Source organism: Rhinatrema bivittatum, chromosome 4 (assembly GCF_901001135.1).
Source record: "Rhinatrema bivittatum chromosome 4, aRhiBiv1.1, whole genome shotgun sequence".
NCBI classification, from domain to species: Eukaryota; Metazoa; Chordata; class Amphibia; order Gymnophiona; family Rhinatrematidae; genus Rhinatrema; species Rhinatrema bivittatum.
Window position 1 is genome coordinate 82,066,754 of NC_042618.1, and position 16,024 is coordinate 82,082,777.

At 42.7% G+C, this 16,024-nt stretch overlaps 1 protein-coding gene across 1 annotated transcript in view; it reads right to left on the reverse strand.

Annotated features, from left to right (window-relative positions):
• TTLL5 (tubulin tyrosine ligase like 5) overlaps window positions 1-16,024 on the reverse strand; it is a 798,469-nt gene that overhangs the window by 183,000 nt on the left and 599,445 nt on the right. The window contains 1 exon segment of the mRNA XM_029598396.1: window positions 13,220-13,314. Within this exon segment, the coding sequence (XP_029454256.1) occupies window positions 13,220-13,314 (95 nt within the window).

A 16,024-nucleotide genomic window follows, 5' to 3' on the forward strand; every position in this document is an offset into this window, starting at 1 on the left:
AACGGGTAGATGTGAATCGGTTATTTACTCTTTCGGATAGTAGAAAGACTAGGGGGCACTCCATGAAGTTAGCATGGGGCACATTTAAAACTAATCGGAGAAAGTTCTTTTTTACTCAACGCACAATTAAACTCTGGAATTTGTTGCCAGAGAATGTGGTTAGTGCAGTTAGTATAGCTGTGTTTAAAAAAGGATTTGATAAGTTCTTGGAGGAGAAGTCCATTACCTGCTATTAAGTTCACTTAGAGAATAGCTACTGCCATTAGTAATGGTTACATGAAATAGACTTAGTTTTTGGGTACTTGCCAGGTTCTTATGGCCTGGATTGGCCACTGTTGGAAACAGGATGCTGGGCTTGATGGACCCTTGGTCTGACCCAGTATGGCATTTTCTTATGTTCTTATGTAAAGCAATTACCGGCATGGTTAAAAGGTGAGGTGAAAGAGGCTATTTTAGTCAAAAAAACATCCTTCAAAAATTGGAAGAAGGATCCATCTGAAGAAAATAGGAAAATGTATAAGCATTGTCAAGTTAAGTGTAAAACATTAATAAGACAGGAGAAGAGAGAATTTGAAATGAAGTTGGCCGTAGAAGCAAAAACTCATAATAAAATCTTTAAAAAATAAATCCGAAGCAAGAAACCTATGAGGGAGTCGGTTGGACCGTTAAATGACTGAGGGGTTAAAGGGGCTCTTAGGGAAGATAAGGCCTGAAAGACTAAATGAATTCTTTGCTTCTGAGTTTACTAATGAGGATGTTGGGGAGATACCAGTTCCAGAGATGGTTTTCAAGAGTGATGAATCAGATGAACTGAACCAAATCACTGTGAACCTGGAAAATGTAGTAGGCCAGATTGACAAACTAAAAAGTAGCAAATCATCAATTGCACCTGAAGACTGGAGGTGGCCAATGTAACCCCATTATTTAAAAAGGGCTCCAGGGGCGATCTGGGAAACTATAGACTAGTGAGCCCGACTTCAGTGCCGGGAAAAATAGTGGAAACTATTCTAAAGATCAAAATCACAGAGCATATAGAAAGACATGGTTTAATGAAACAGTCAAGATGGATTTACCCAAGGGAAGTCTTGCCTAACAAATCTGCTTCATTTTTTTTTAAGAGGTTAATAAACATGTGCATAAAGGTGAACCAGTAGATGTGGTGTATTTGGATTTTCAGAAGGTGTCTGACAAAGTCCCTCATGAGAGGCCTCTAAGAAAACTAAAAAGTCATGGGATAGGAGGCGATGTCCTTTCGTGGATTACAAACTAATTAAAAGACAGGAACAGAGAGTAGGATTAAATAGTCAATTTTCTCAATGGAAAAGGGTAAACAGTGGAGTTCTTCAGGGATCTGTACTTGGACCGGTGCTTTTCAATATATTTATAAATGATCTGGAAAGGAATACGACAAGTGAGGTTATCAAATTTGCAGATGATACAAAATTATTCAGAGTAGTTAAATCACAAGCAGATTGTGATACATTATAGAAACATAGAAACATAGAAATGACGGCAGAAGAAGACCAAACGGCCCATCCAGTCTGCCCAGCAAGCTTCACATTTTTTTCTCATACTTATCTGTTTCTCTTAGCTCTTTGGTTCTATTTCTCTTCCACCCCCACCATTAATGTAGAGAGCAGTGATGGAGCTGCAACCAAGTGAAATATCAAGCTTGATTAGTTAGGGGTAGTAGGGGTAGTAACCGCCGCAATAAGCAAGCTACACCCATGTTTATTTGTTTTACCCAGACTGTGTTATTCAGCCCTTATTGGTTGTTTTTCTTCTCCCCTGCCGTTGAAGCAGGGAGCTATGCTGGATATGCGTGTAGTATCAGTTTTTCTTCTCCCCTGCCGTTGAAGCAGAGAGCTATGCTGGATATGCGTGAAGTATCAGTTTTTCTTCTCCCCTGCGGTTGAAGCAGGATATGCATTGAAAGTGAAGTATCAGGCTTATTTGGTTTGGGGTAGTAACCGCCGTAACAAGCCAGCTACTCCCCGCTTTGTGAGTGCGAATCCTTTTTTCTTCTCCCCTGCCGTTGAAGCAGAGAGCTATGCTGGATATGCGTGAAGTATCAGTTTTTCTTCTTCTCCCCTGCCGTTGAAGCAGAGAGCTATGCTGGATATGCGTGAAGTATCAGTTTTTCTTCTCCCCTGCCGTTGAAGCAGAGAGCTATGCGTGAAGTATCAGTTTTTCTTCTCCCCTGCCGTTGAAGCAGAGAGCTATGCTGGATATGCATTGAAAGTGAAGTATCAGGCTTATTTGGTTTGGGGTAGTAACCGCCGTAACAAGCCAGCTACTCCCCACTTTGTGAGTGCGAATCCTTTTTTTCCACATTTCCTCTTGCTGTTGTAGCTTAGGAGTGATGTTGGAGTCACAGTAACCATGTGTATGTTTATTGAATAAGGGTATTATCTCCAGGCAGTAGCCGTCATTCTGGCGAGCCACCCACTCTTTATTGACGGCCTCTTGATTTTATGGATCCACAGTGTTTATCCCACGCCCCTTTGAAGTCCTTCACAGTTCTGGTCTTCACCACTTCCTTCGGAAGGGCATTCCAGGCATCCACCACCCTCTCCGTGAGAAATACTTCCTGACATTGGTTCTGAATCTTCCTCCCTGGAGCTTCAAATCGTGACCCCTGGTTCTGCTGATTTTTTTCCTATGGAAAAGGTTTGTCGTTGTCATTGGATCATTAAAACCTTTCAAGTATCTGAAAGTCTGTATCATATCACCTCTGCTCCTCCTTTCCTCCAGGGGTGTACATATTTAGATTCTTCAATCTCTCCTCATAAGTCATTTGATGAAGACCTTCCACCTTTTTGGTCACCCTTCTCTGGACCGCCTCCATCTTGTCTCTGTCTCTTCGGAGATACGGTCTCCAGAACTGAACACAATACTCCAGGTGAGGTCTCACCAAGGACCTGTACAAGGGGATAATCACTTCCCTTTTCTTACTCGATATTCCTCTCTCTATGCAGCCCAGCATTCTTCTGGCTTTAGCTATCGCCTTGTCACATTGTTTCGCCGACTTCAGATCATTAGACACCATCACCCCAAGGTCTCTCTCCTGCTCCGTGCACATCAGCCTTTCTCCCCCCATCGAATACAGTTCATTCGGATTTCCACTCCCCATATGCATGACTTTGCACTTCTTGGCATTGAATGTCAGCTGCCATGTCTTCGACCACTCTTCCATCTTCCTTAAATCCCGTCTCATTCTCTCCACTCCTTCCGGCGTGTCCACTCTGTTGCAGATCTTAGTGTCATCCGCAAAAAGACATACCTTACCTTCTATCCCTTCCGCAATGTCGCTCACAAAGATATTGAAAAGGACCGGTCCCCACACCGATCCCTGCGGTACACCGCTTAAAACCGCTCTCTCTTCAGAGAGAGTTCCATTTACCATCACACATTGTCTTCTGTCCGTCAACCAGTTTGCAATCCAGGCCACCACCTCGACACTCACTCCTAAGCTTCTCATTTTATTCACCAGTCTCCTGTGCGGGACAGTGTCAAAAGCTTTGCTGAAATCCAAGTAGATGACATCGAGTGCTCTTCCTCGATCCAATTCCTTGGTTACCCAGTCAAAAAAGTCAATCAGATTTGTCTGACAGGATCTTCCAATGGTGAATCCATGCTGCCTCTGGTCCAGCAATTCTCCCGACTGTAGATAGTTCACTATTCTCTCTTTCAACAGTGACTCCATTACTTTTCCCACCACTGAAGTGAGGCTAACCGGTCTGTAGTTACCAGCCTCTTCTCTGTTCCCACTCTTGTGAAGCGGGACCACCACCGCTCTCCTCCAATCATTCGGCACCACTCCCGTTTCTAGGGATCTATTGAATAGGTCACACAGCGGACCTGCCAGCACATCTCTGAGCTCCCTCAGTATTCTGGGATGAACTTCATCAGGCCCCATGGCTTTGTCCACTTTCAGTTTCACCAGCTCTTCCCATACATTTTCTACTGTAAATGGAGTTACATCTACTCCATTCCCCTCCAGTTTCTTGTTAACTAGTGTCGGTCCTTCTCCAGGGTCCTCTTTAGTGAACACAGAACTGAAGTATTCATTTAATATTTCTGCCATTTCTTCGTCTCTCTCCACGCATTGATCCTTTCCACCTTTCAATTTCACTATACCATTTTGAACTTTTCTCTTTTCACTGATATATCTGAAAAATGTTTTGTTACCACTCTTTACCTCTTTGGCAATCCTCTCTTCCGCTTGACTTTTTGCCATCTTGATTAATTTCTTCGTCTCCCTCAGTTCTACCAGATATTCTTCTTTGTGTTCCTCCTTTTGGGATCTTTTATATTTCTTGAATGCTGTTCTTTTAGCCTTTATTTTGTCAGCCACCTCCTTTGAGAACCAGATAGGTTTCATTTTTCTTTTGCTTTTCTTTACTTTTCTAACATATAGATTAGTTGCCTTGGTGATTGCTCCTTTTAGATTGGTCCACTGTTGATCCACATCTCTCTCGTTTTCCCAGCCTTTTAGTTCTTCCTCCAGGTACTTCCCCATTTCATCAATTGCATTTCATCAATTGCATCAATTTCATCATTGCAGGAGGACCTTGCGATACTGGAAGATTGGGCATCCAAATGGCAGATTAAATTTAATGTGGACAAGTGCAAGGTGTTGCAAATAGGGAATAATAACCCATGCATTAGTGACATGATGTTAGGTTTCATATTAGGAGCTACCACCCAGGAAGAAGATCTGGGCATCATAGTGGATAATACATTGAAATCGTCGGCTCAGTGTGCTGCGGCAGTCAAAAAAGCAAACAGAATGATAGGAATTATTAGGAAGTGAATGGTGAATAAAATGGAAAATATCATAATGCTTCTGTATTGCTCCATGGTGAGATTGCACCTTGAGTACTGTGTACAATTCTGGTCAATGCATCTCAAAAAAGATATAGTTGTACTGGAGAAGGTACAGAGAAAGGTGACCAAAATGATAAAGGGGATGGAACATCTCCCCTATGAGGAAAGACTAAAGAGGTTAGGGCTGTTCAGCTTGGAGAAGAGACAGCTGAGGGAGGATAGAGGTCTTTAAAATCATGAGAGGTCTTGAACGAGTAGATGTGAATCAGTTAATCACACTTTCGGATAATAGAAGGACTAGGGGGCACTTCATCAAGTTAGCAAGTAACACATTTAAGACGAATCAGAGAAAATTCTTTTTCACTCAACGCAAAATTAAGCTCTGGAATTTGTTGCCAGAGGATGTGATTAGTGCAGTTAGTGAAGCTGGGTTTGGATAAGTTCTTGGAGAAGTCCATTAACTATTATTAATCAAGTTAACTTAGGGAATGGCCTCTGCTATTATTGGCATTAGTAGCATGGGATCTTCTTAGTATTTGCGTACTTGCCAGGTTTGGCCTCTGTTGGAAACAGGAAGCTGGGCTTGATGGACCCTTGGTCTGACCCAGCATGGCAATTTCTTATGTTCTTATGAGCAATGTTGGAGTTGCATTAACAGTATCAAGGCTTATTTGTTAAGTTTAGCAACTGCCACACTAGCAAGTTACCTCTAGTTACTTTTCTTTACTTCCAATCTCTAGCCTTTATGGATCCACAGTGTTTATCCCATGCCCCTTGAATTCTTTTACTGTTTTTGTCTTCACCATCTCTTCCAGAAGACCATTCCAGGCATTCACCACCCTCTCTGTGAAGAAATATTTCCTGATATTGGTTCTGTGTCGTCCTCCCTGATCTCTAGTTCTATTGATTTCTTTCCAATGGAAAAGATTTGCTGTTGAATGTGATTCATTAAAACATTTCAGATATCTGAAGGGCAACCAAAATGTTAAAGGGGATAGAACAGCTCCCTTATGAGGAAAGGCTGAAGAGGTTAGGGCTGTTCAGCTTGGAGAAGAGACGGCTGAGGGGGGATATAATAGAGGTCTTTAAGATCATGAGAGGTCTTGAATGATTAGATGTGACTCGGTTATTTACACTTTCGAATAATAGAAGGACTAGGGGGCATTACATGAGTTAGCAAGTAGTACATTTAAGACTAATTGGAGAAAATTCTTTCACTCAATGCACAATAAAGCTCTGGAATTTGTTGCCAGAGGATGTGGTTAGTGCAGTTAGTGTAGCTGGGTTCAAAAAAGGTTTGGATAAGTTCTTGGAGGAGAAGTCCATTAACTGCTATTAATCAAGTTTACTTAGGGAATAGCCACTGCTATTAATTGCATCAGTAGCATGGGATCTTCTTAGTGTTTGGGTAATTGCCAGGTTCTTGTGGCCTGGTTTGGTCTCTGTTGGAAACAGAATGCTGGCTTGATGGACCCTTGGTCTGACCCAGCATGGCAATTTCTTATGTTCTTATGTACTCCAGAAGAGGACAGGTCCTACCCCGCCTCCCTTCAGAAAATACCCTTTAAATTAGAAGAGGAGACACAGCCAACAGAATACTTCCCAGGAATCTTAAAATTCATACAGATGCCTAAGCAATCTATGACTGTTCCCATACATAAAGCTCTCCAAACTAAAATATGGCAAACATCTCTTTCCGCAGCTCCAGTGGCTAGAAAGATAGATTTGAAGTACAAGATTCAATTCTGTCCAGGCCATAAAAAATCCAGCTACCTCACAAATTCATTGCAAAGGCAATTTGGCAATTCCCTCTCTTCCAAAGATAGTAGCAAAGGTTGAAATAAATCATCCAGTGTATGCTGTGGCTTCACTCTAGAGTTTTTTTTCCTACTATTAATGGGCAGCCTAGTTCATTCCTTTTTTCGTTCCTTTTTTTGGCCTCAACCTGTGTAAATGTGGTAATGATTAATAGCAGTGGCTATTCCCTTTGTCTGGTATAGTTAATACAAATAGTGTACAAATAGAACAGCATAGAAAGGAATTGAAAGATATGAAGGAAGAACTGGGGAAAGTAACAACCAAGATTAAATTATTGGAAAATACTGGGGTAGCCCAGATTAAAGATAGCCTTATAATTCATAGAGATTTAGAAAATTATGAAAATATGTTGAGGTATAAAAATTTATGCCTGGTAAACTTTCCCCAGACTAGGCTTCTTTCACCATCTGAAATGTTAAAAAAATATTGTAGAGAAATTTTGCAATATTCAGATAATGAAATACCGGTGTTCTCTAAAGTCTTCTACTTCCCCAAGAAAATTGGGGGGGTGGGAGAGGAGAACCCAGAAACTTCAACCATTGGAGTCTCCACTTTTTTAGAAGAATCGGTAGATATTATACAAAATAGAGCTACTTTATTTGTGTCTATGTTGTTAGAACGTGATAAGGACAGATTGTTTAGGGATTTCCTTAAACATAGAGAGTTAAATTTCTGTGGTCAACAGATTTTGATTTTTCCTGATGTTTCCCGAGCCACTCAGGCTAAAAGGAGACACTTTCTCTCCCTGAAAGTAAAGGTAGTAGCCCTTAGGGGCTACCTTTTTTCTTAAATACCCAGCAGTATGTTATATTAATTACAGGGGGAAGAAATATAGTTTTGGGGACCCGTTGCATTTAGAAACTTTTATTTCAGACAAAGACATAATTGGAGGAAATAACATAGAAGGTCAAAAGAATGCTAAATTCTCTCTCTCCCTCCTTGGAGTTTATTTGTTGATATATTATGTATTTAAGATCCCCCACAATATGGGTTATGTAATAGAGATGAATATTCTTTATGGAAATTATATGTAGTAATTGTAAACATTGTATTACATTCTGATAGTTCCTGTACTTCTCCAGGAGGCAAATTCAAATTAAGCAACTCCGACTTTTCATAGTTGACCCGCATGCCGGACACCGCTGAGAAGCTATGAAGCTCCTCCATTACCCCTTTCAAGGATGTCCGTGGATCAGTCAGGGTGAGCATGATGTCATCTGCAAAAAGGGAAATTTTTGAGTGTACCGAACCCCCAATAATACCCCTTATGTGCGCAGCTCTTCGCACTCTTGTGGCAAAGGGCTCGAGAAACAGGGCAAATAATAGGGGCGATAGTGGGCAGCCCTGTCTAGTAACTCTCTGTATGGGAAACGGGGTTCCATACCCGCCATTCGCCTTCACCCGTGCCTGTGGATGGTCATAGAGTTTACAGACCCAGAGCAAAAAGGAATTCCCAAAACCCATGGTCTCCAGAGTTTTAAAAAGGTACTCCCATTGAACAAGATCGAAGGCTTTCTCCGCATCCAGAGCTAGCAGCACTGCAGGTATGCCTTGATGTTGAACCACATCCACTATATCTACTATCCTGCGAACATTGTCCGCCGCTAATCTGCCTGGTACAAACCCCCCACTTGGTCATTATGGATCAGCCCAGGGAGTATCTGATTAAGTCTAGCCGCCAGGACCCGGGCCAGTATTTTTAAGTCGTTGTTAAGTAAATGGGTCTGTAGGAACTGCACTTGGTAGGATCCCTGCCCGGCTTTGCTAATACGGTAATACCTGCAGTGTTGCAATCCCTGGTAAAACAAGTGTCTCCTAGCAGAGAATTAAAGGCATCCGTTAGAGGCTCTACCAACAAAGTCACAAATTTCCTATAATATAGACCAGTGAATCCATCCAACCCCGGTGCCTTGCCCGACTTAAGCTTCTTTATAGCAGCCTCCACTTCACCCGTCTCAATGGGCTTGTCCAACCCATTTTTCTGTTGCTCAGTGAGCATTGGAAGTTGTACTTCTTCCAGGTATCTAGTAATGCCCTCCCCAGTGATGGCGGTATCTCTAGCATAAAGGTTCGAGTAAAAGTCCGTGAAGTTACTTCGAATGTCTTCTGATGAAGTAGACATGTGCCCATGCGCGGTCTGGAGTTTAGCGACCACTGTACGAGCCTGTGCCGACTTAAGTTGGCGAGCAAGAAATTTTCCCGCCTTATTCCCCCCTTCAAAATACTGCTGTTTCAATAGCATGAGTTGATGGCTAATTGCAGTGTCCTCTAGCGCTCTCAGTTGGTCCCGTATCCGTACTATCTGGCGATATGTCGAATCGGACTGGGTTCGGCTATGTGATTGCATCAAGGTTTTTAGTTCTTGCGTCCATTGACTACGTTGTCTGTCCCTCACTTTATTACAATGGGCCGCCCTAGCTATGCATGCCCCCCTGACCACTGCCTTGGAGCACTCCCATACCGTTAACGGAGACATGCCTTCTGTTTGGTTAGTATCAAAATAATCCTTCAATAATTGTTCTACTTGACCACAAAAAGCTGCATCTGTGAGCAGAGAGTCATTAAGGCGCCAGGATCGAAACCCTTTGTCCGTACCAGTAAAGGTGCACTTGAGCCATATGGGAGCATGGTCGGACCACGTGATAACATCTATATCTGTTTTATCAACCAAAGTTTGTAGTGTCTTAGAAAGAAAAAAGTGATCTATTCTAGTATAGGTGCTGTGCGCACTGGAGAAGAAGGTGTAAGATCGAGAAGTGGGAAACCTCTCCCTCCATATATCCACCAACCCCCATTCTTCTAAGAATTGGATCCATCGCCTACGTGTCACCTGATCATGCATTTTCCCAGAACTGGAGTCCCTAGATGGGTTCTGAACAAAGTTAAAGTCCCTGCCCAGGATTAAATCCCCCTCCAAATGCTGTAACAATAAAGTATGGAGTACCTCTATAAAGGGAGCTTTTTGTGCATTGGGAAAATATACATTGAGTAACGTATACACCTGTTTTCCCACTCTCAATTTAATCAAAATATAGCGACCCTGGGCGTCATATATGTGGGAAAGTTCGTCATGAACGAATGTGGGTGCTATCAACACCCCCACCCCCGTGTATTTGGAGGTTTTTGTACTAGCTGCCCAGTGCGCAGTGGTGTAATTAGGGAAGCATAGAAGGCGCTGGTGGTGCCTCGGGACATGTGTTTCTTGAACAAACACAATATCCGCCTGTTGTCTCTGCAGCTCCCGTCTCAGAAGAGACCGCTTCCCTGGTGAGTTAAGCCCCTTAACATTTAAAGACAAAATTGTAGTCGCCATTTATACTATCGGTGTTCAACCAAATCCTATCGCAGGTTACTCCACTCCCTCCTTCCTTGTTTGCCAATGTACCATGACCAGTGTAACATATGTTGATGTGGATAACGAAGGTGTGTGTATCCAGTTCTACATATCTATACCCAAACATGCATACAAAAACTCCAGCATTCCCCCCACGAAATCCTACTGTATCCCCGCTATCCTCCACAGGATACATCTCCTCCGGAGGTCGGTGGTTTCGCACGGTGCGCACTAATCCCATCACCACTCCGCCCCACCCTAATATCATATACAATGTATGAGAATATAAAAACCCCTTCAAGTAACCATTGTGTAAAGCACGCTCTACTCATATGTGCCCCCTCCTGAACAGCAATAAAAGTAAGTAACATTAACAGTAACACCTATGAAGCGAGAACCATTAGTGGCATCGGACTGCCCAGCCAATGCATCAAACCTTAGTCCCAATAGAACCACAATAGTCCTGTTGGCCTGGCCTCCTCAACCGTGCTCCTGTTCTGCCGGCCCCTTCTGTTCCGATTGTCTCCGAAGCCTCCTGCCGCCTTTATTTGCCCTTTGCCATCGCGGTGCGTTGTCCATCTTCTGCTATTGGGTCTGTCCATCGATGTGCTGAAATGTGACAGGAAGCTGAGCTTTCGTGAACGCCGTCGCTGCTTCAGCCACTGTGGTAACCTTATAGCTGGTTCCCTGGACCTGAAAATAAAGTCCAAAGGGGAATGTCCATCGATATTTGACGTTCCGCTCTCTCAATTGAGCTGTGACCTCACGTAGCTCGTATCTTATCCTCAGCGTGACAGGTGACAAATCTTGAAATATAGAGATGGCATGATTTTTCCAATGAATGTCTTTCAGCTTTCTAGCCACTATATAGATCCTCTCTTTAAGAGGAAAACTTGAAAAGCACAACACAATGTCTCTGGGCCACTGGTCCGTTCTAGGGCCTAGCACCCTATGCGCTCTTTCAAACTGGATTACCGCCGGCACCAAGGTGCTAGCCTGTTCACCCTCCGTTCCTTGAAGCAGGATGTGCTGACATATCTGGAGTGCTATCTCTTCCACCTCCGCAAACTCTGGTGTCTCCGGCACGCCCCGTATGCGTAAATTGTTGCGCCGATTTCTATCCTCTAAATCTTCAACCTTGTGCTGAAGATCCAAAATCGCAGAAGAAGCAGAGGCCTGCTGGTTAGCCAACGTGTTTATAGAGTCACCATGTGCATCAATCCTTGTCTCATTTTCATCCACTCTGTGCCCTAATGCAGCAAGATCCTCCTTCAAATCTGCCACGGATGCCATGATGTCTGCGCGATGCTGTTTTAAGTCCGCTCTTATCTCCATAAACCATGTCCTGGCCTCTGCTCTAGTTAGCAGTGCTGTGTCAGGGGTATCCTCGCCTCTGCTCTGTGCCCCTATTTTCTCCGTTTCAAGGAGAGCTGTTGTTCCCCCCGCTGCGGCGGGCTCCGCGCCGCCATCTTGGCTCGACAGGGCCGCCGGCTTCTCAAACGAAAATTGCCGCAGGTCTGTGGTTTTTCTTTTTGCAGCCATACCCACAAGCAGGAGTGAGCGGAGTGAAGGCTTTATGCGACTGCACGCATCCGCCGGAAACAGCGCCCCCCCAGCAATGGATGCTTTCTGATGTGTTCGAAGCTACCCACGTGTACACTTGTCTTAAAACATTCTTTCCTCTGAAAAAAAAAAGGTTTCTTCTTGTGCATTATGTATACCTTGGAGGTATTTGAATGTCTATCTTATCCCTCATCTCTCTTCTCCTTTAGGGTGTACGTACTTATTTATTTTTATTTAACAGTTTTATATACCGAAGTTCTGGTAACAAAGTTACTAATCACTTCGGTTTACATTACAACAATACTTAGGCCCTTAAGTCTCATTTGATATGGCTTTTAGTACAGACTGTACACCATTCTGGACGTCTTTTCTGTCTACATCCTTTAGGAGCTATGGCCTCCAGAATCAGATACAATACTCCAATGAGGCCTCACCAACAACACGTGCAGAGGCATTATGACTGTCTTTTTTCCACTAGTTATGCCTGTCCCTGTAATCCCTAGCATTTTCTGGCTCTGGTCATACTGTTATACCATACTGAATTATGAGATATAATCACCCTGGAAAGTAACCAGATCACATTATACAGAAGATAATGTGATCTGACCGATCCTCAAGACCGATCAGATCAACTTACAAAGGATCGCTCCATGCCCCACCAAATAAATCCACCACTCACACTTCCATCCTGAAACGAACCTTGTCCACGGTCAGACCATATTATTGGAATCTTCTTCCCCCGGAACTTCGACAGGAACAATGCCCGCTTTCTTTCAGAAAGAAATTAAAAACGTGGCTGTTCACCCAAGCCTTCCCTTAATGGACTCCTTACGACCAGCACAGCTATGCAATCCATTCTCACAGATCCCCCCCCCTCCCCCTCCCTCACTCGCGCCGGCAACTTTATAGACCTAAAGACTAATCTATTGTCTAAGCCTGCTACATTCGTTTATATGTTAAACTCCGTTATTTTAAACTTAGTTATTTATAACCTATTATACTAATCGTGTGCTTTCGCTCTCTACCCTCCCATCCTGTAAACCCCTTGTTCTTTGTAACTTTATTTTCATAGTTAATTGGTTCCCCCTAGTTTATTGTAAACCGGTACGATAAGACACCAGTCTTGAGTATCGGTATATCAAAAGTATTTAAATAAATAAATAAATAAGATCTCTAGAGTTTAACATTTTATCCATCTGTCATGAGACAGAATACATCCAAGGGTTCAAGACTCCTAAGGAAAATGCCAAAAATGCCAGAGATATTACAACACTAAAGCTAACTGTCCAAGGTAGCAGATAAGTGCTGCAAAAGTTGGCAGTGCTGAAAAATTTTCACTTATCCAAGTCTCTAAGCCTGCTTCTCTTTGCTTTTACCATGAGCCCTGCTGCTGTTGCTGCTGCCTTGGGCTCATACTTCAAGCACCCTTATCCTGCTGTACTCAGAGCATAGACCCCTGAATTTGCTTCAGCTTTAGGCATCTGATCCTGCAGCCTTATAATCACGCCTCTGGACTCCTGGCCCTGCTGCCCTATGCTCACACCTCAGGCTCCTGACCCTACTGTCCCGTGCTTACTCCTTGGGTCTAAGACTGGGAACTGAGCTGGCAAATTACCTGCAACGTGTGATGAGAAGATGGAAGTCTCCTTTCCTTTTTTTAGCTAGTGACCTCACCTGGCATGGAGGATGAACGCCTGGAAGTCGTCAGCATTCACTTGCAGTTCCTCTTCATCCTCTTTTGATTTCTTTTGTATCATCTGATCTGTCTCCTGTGATAAAGGACAGGGATATCACCCATGCAAGACAGCAAAGTTGCCTCTCACCAGACCCAAATTTTGGAAAGAATGAGCTAAATGCTACAACACAAAGAACTCAAATTCACTAGCAAATACTTGGAGGACTGGAGCTGTTTTACCCAAGTCTCAGGAGCTCAATAGAAAGACACCCAGACAAATGACCCTACCTCTAATGCACTTTGTAGCAGGTAATTTTATAATAAGTTGTATATATTTCTGGGGTGTTTTGTGCCCAAGTTATTGAGAAATTACTACTTACCTGATAATTTCCATTTCTTTAAGACAGTCAGTTGAATCCAGAACAAGTGGTTTATGCACCTCTACCAGCAGATGGAGACAGAGCAAACTGATGTCACAGTATATATACTCCTGCAGCGATATCAGCCTACCAGTATTCTCTTCAAAGGCAACTGTGGACAGACTAGCAAAATTCTTGATTAAAAACAAGTGACCATTTCAATACTCATCCAACACTGAGCTCAGACAAGAATGTCTAAACATAAATCTAGGGGCTGGATTAACACTCACCAGTAATCCCTGTAACACGTAGTCACACAAGAGGACCACAGTGTAATCATTCGGCAGCCACAGGAGGGAAGCTGGATTCATCTGACTGTCCTAAAGAAAAGGAAATTATCAGGTAAGTAGTAATTTCTCATTTCTTAGCATCCAGTCAGATGAATCCAGAACAAGTGGGATGTACCCACGCTATTCCCGAATAGAGTGGGAGGCTGCTCATGGTCCAGTCAAAACTGCACGTGCAAAGGCTGCATCCTCTCGGGCTTGCACATCCTGATGATAATATTTATTTATTTATTTATTTAGGGCTTTTTTATACCGACATTCATGATACCAATCATATCATATCGGTTTACAAGAAACAATGGTGCAAAAAACATTAACATCAACATGAACAATAGGCGAAGAGAGAACAAGTGAACAAAAGTTACAATAAAACAGGGGCACTTGAACTGGGAGGAGGAAGAGCCAGAGACATGGCTAACACAGAAATAAATAATATCTAGTCTCAGAAATAAATAATATCTAGTCAAATAAATATTCAGGATTATATGTACTCAGGACTGGATTATTTAAAAAAATGTAAATATCATATACTCAGGGCTGTAATAATATCAAATGTTCATGACTAAGTAGTGTCAGTTCATAAAACTCGGGACTAATTAATGTATAGTCAGAAGCCAAGTCAGGGATGGGGAACGTCGACTGGAGAACCATGGCGATTTGTTATAGTTGGGGCGGTTATAGATCAGGGAAGGCTTGTAGAAATAGCCAAGTCTTGAGTTTCTTTCTGAATGTCTGCGTGCAAGGTTCTTGTCTAAGGTCTGGGGGCATGGTATTCCAGATGGTTGGAGCCGCTGTCGAGAAGGCTTGATCTTTGGTGGATGAGAGGTGTGTGAATTTGGCTGGGGGGGTGTGTAGCGAACCTTTGTATGCTTCTCTGATGGGTCTAGAAGAGAAGTGCAGAATGAGTGGGTAGTGTAAATCGATGGGTGTTCTGTTGTAGATAGCTTTATGGATGATGGTGAGACATTTGTGAAGAATTCTAAAGTTTATTGGGAGCCAATGCAGGTTTTTTTAGGATGGGTGTAATGTGGTCTCTTCTGTTGGAGTTTGTTAAAATTCTAGCGGCCGAATTTTGTAGCATTTGAAGTGGTTTGGTGGAAGAGGCGGGAAGGCCTAGCAGAATGGAATTGCAGTAATCTAATTTGGAGAATATAATGGCCTGGAGTACCGATCATACCTGGAAAGTGTGTAATGAGGATCATGTCATAGCTCAGCAAATGTAGACAGGAGTCAACAACTTCACTTCTGCCCATGACACTGCTTGAGCTCTAGTGGAATGAGCCCTGACCTGAGTAGGTAATGGCTTCCCAGCATCAACATATGCAGCCGTGACTACCTCCTTAATCCAGTGAGCTATGATAGCCCGCAAGGCCAGCTCTCCCTGCCTAGTATCGCCATGAAGGACAAACAGGCAATCCATCTTCCGTAATGGCTTAGTAACCCTCCAGATACTGGACAATATTTATCTATTTATTTAGAGGTTTTATATACAATTGTTCCAAGTGAAAATCACTAGATCACCATGTTTTACAGCATCAACATTCACAAATTAGAAGTCACGGTTAACAGTAATATCATTCACAATTATTAGTAACTAGACAGAGGGGGACAACATGTATTGAATGCTCATTGAGGTAATGGTACTCGGGTGATAAATGTAGAGGATGGTAAAATCTTTATATATCATCTGTTTCATGACTTTTTTTTTAAGGTTTGTTATTTAGATAATAGGATTTCAGATGCTAGACAGTTTATTTTGATAAAAGATTATGTAGTGTTATACGCATTTTGGAATAGCCAAGTTTTCAGGGTCTTGTTTGAATTTATTTTTGTCTGTCATAGCTCTTAATTCTTCCAATATAGAGTTCCACAGTTCTGGACCGGCTATTGACAGCGTTCTCTCTCTTGTTTGCAACAGGTGGGAGGTTGGTATAGAGAGGAGACCTTTATTTTGAGATCTCAGCGCTCACTGAGGTTTGTGTTAAGTGATATTCCAAGCAGATCATTATTTATATTAATGTTATTGAATATGATCGTAATGCTTTATGTTGTATTCTAAATTGTATTGGTAACCAGAGTAGTGTCCACAAAGTAAGTG